General features: G+C 39.5%; 1 protein-coding gene across 2 annotated transcripts in view; it reads left to right on the forward strand.

The window, feature by feature from the left end:
* The window catches only part of LOC119337804, a 15,365-nt gene extending 13,377 nt beyond the window's left edge, over window positions 1-1,988 (forward strand). For both annotated transcript variants that reach the window (XM_037610016.1, XM_037610015.1), the window contains 2 exons: window positions 919-981; window positions 1,535-1,988. In XM_037610016.1, the coding sequence (XP_037465913.1) occupies window positions 919-981; window positions 1,535-1,682 (211 nt within the window). In that variant the 3' untranslated portion in view covers window positions 1,683-1,988. The remainder of the gene's footprint in view (window positions 1-918; window positions 982-1,534) is intronic.
* Window positions 1,989-2,346: the final 358 nt, after the last annotated feature.

Here is a 2,346-nt window from a genome sequence, read left to right on the forward strand (position 1 = left end):
TAGGTAGCTTGCACCAGTTTTAACTTGCATTGTAGGCTTTGTTTAGTTTTGAACTAACTGACCACTCTTATGGGCTATATGGAACGGAAGACTGTGTATGCTTATGATTGGGACTAGAGGGTACAGTAAGAGGTTGCGTGCTTGCCCTCAGGTGCATTGCATGCCTCGTTCCTGGCTGTAATGCATAGGCTCTGAGTGATCAACTTATGGTGAAAATTTTGGTTTATTTCTTATTAAACTGAAAGAGATTGATTTCTCTGGCTCATTTGTAGCAATATAGGACTGAGTCAGTGTTGTTGCAAGGCTGTGTGTTGAATATTCTGTGACTCCCCCACAAGTTTGATATTCTTATGCTTGATGATTGTAGTGATGCACGCCTTGGTTATATGAGCACCCAGTTGTGGTCATGTAAGATGTAGTATGACAATATGGGTCCTGCAAAACAAAAAAAATTTGGAGTCTATTTGTTCTGGCTTGTTTTTGCATTAAGAATCATGGTATTGTCCTCAGTTGTGGGTGGGCTTATGTCACCATGGGGTGTGGGCAGGTAACAAACATACATGTGAGCTAATATATCATATCCATCTGCCTTTTCACCAAATTTGCACATAAGCTTTGTATCAACAGAACGAAACACGGCGTGGGCAGGTAACAAACATACATGCGAGCTAATATATCATATCCATCTGCCTTTTCACGAAATTTGCACATAAGCTTTGTATCAACAGAACGAAACACAAGTCCTTTTTCTCTCTGAACGGTCTATTTATTTCCATCGCAGTTGGACTGAAGTTAGTGTATTAGATGTAATTTTTGTTTTTTCAGGCTTAGCCCTCCTATATGTGTTATTTATTTTCAGTGTCTTGTTACCGTGAAACGAAAATATACTCCCTGTGCTAATTTTTTGACAAAAAATAGGCTTCAAAAGGTTGATGCTGTCTGTATTGAAGATGTTGACTGGGACAGCCTACTTGATCACAGGTGAGTGCTGACTGCTGATCTAGCTCACACAACCTTTAACTATGCCATGTCCTTGATCACAAAGTAGTTTGGTTCAGTTACCCCATTTTATCAACTTTTTTTTTTCAAGAAAACGCAAAGGATTTGCGCTTCATTGCATTTCAATGGTCTGAAATACTCTAATGCAGTCTAAATTAAAGGTGGCATGTTATTGGAGTAAATAGTATTTCCTGTGAAGGATATGAAGCAAATACCAACTTTTTCCTTAACAGCCAGAGAGTTTGTTAACAGAGCTGTTAGCTTTATTTATTTAACTGTGCCTTAGATTTAAATTTTAGCAAAATGGACATTAGCGAATAATAGTGTGCATTTGGGTTATGTACCAAGTTTGATTAAATCCTCCCAATAACCCTGGCATACACTAGTACCTTAGTGCTGGATTACTGGTATACTTGATATTTTGTCAGGAAGCTTGGGCTTCGTGTCAAGTTTCAGAAGGGCATGCATTTTCATACAGAAACAAATTCTGGTACCCTTGTGGTTATAATAACGGGGCGTTTCACTCTTTACTCAGGTCTGGGGAGGTTTGTCGTCAAAGATGGAACCAGATGGTCCGCGCCATTGGTGGCCACAGGGAGAAGCCTTTCATCGAACAAGTGGAAGTGCTGTCGAGGCGCTACTGCCCAGAAATGATTGAATACAGAAGTGAGGAAAAAGTGTAGGAATTATCATCCGTCAAACTTGTAAGCCCAAACAAAACAGCAAGCATGATCTGTGTCAAATCTTGCTCGTCACTTCCATGGTATGTGGAGTAGCCCGTAGGATGCCAGGCTTGCGGGATTTATGGGGTGTAGAAATGTCTCAACGGTACATGGTTCGCCAGTGAGCAAGCTAGGTTATGGTTTCGTTTTCCTTCTATTTTCCTCACAAACATCTTTACTCAGACATGCTTCAGGGTTACCTATTTCATTTACTTGGAATGCTGAGTTATTATGACTAAAATCTGAAATGCGTTTGACCCAAATTCAGGGGAAGTTTGTTCGTACCATTTTTTATTTTTAGTTATTTTATGGTATTCATCGAACTTAATCAGGTACTCCCTCCGCTGGATACATGATCACTTCTATCCTCTCTAGGTTGTGACAGGTGGCACGCTGCATGTGTGCAATTTGTTGCAACTTGAGAGTTTTTTCTTTTTTTCTAGATCCGTTTATTTAAAACGTTTATCTCTTAACCGTGGGTCCAAATCTTGAACTGTTTTTACAGTTGGATTCCTCGTGTCGAGATATTATGTTGATAGGTTTCAATGAAAACTTTTCTCATATAAAAAATTGGACAAAGAAAACGGACGAGAAAACCGAACTGGGAGCATGTTTTTTTTTTCCT

Source organism: Triticum dicoccoides, chromosome 7B, assembly GCF_002162155.2.
Source record: "Triticum dicoccoides isolate Atlit2015 ecotype Zavitan chromosome 7B, WEW_v2.0, whole genome shotgun sequence".
In the NCBI taxonomy this organism is placed as follows: Eukaryota; Viridiplantae; Streptophyta; class Magnoliopsida; order Poales; family Poaceae; genus Triticum; species Triticum dicoccoides.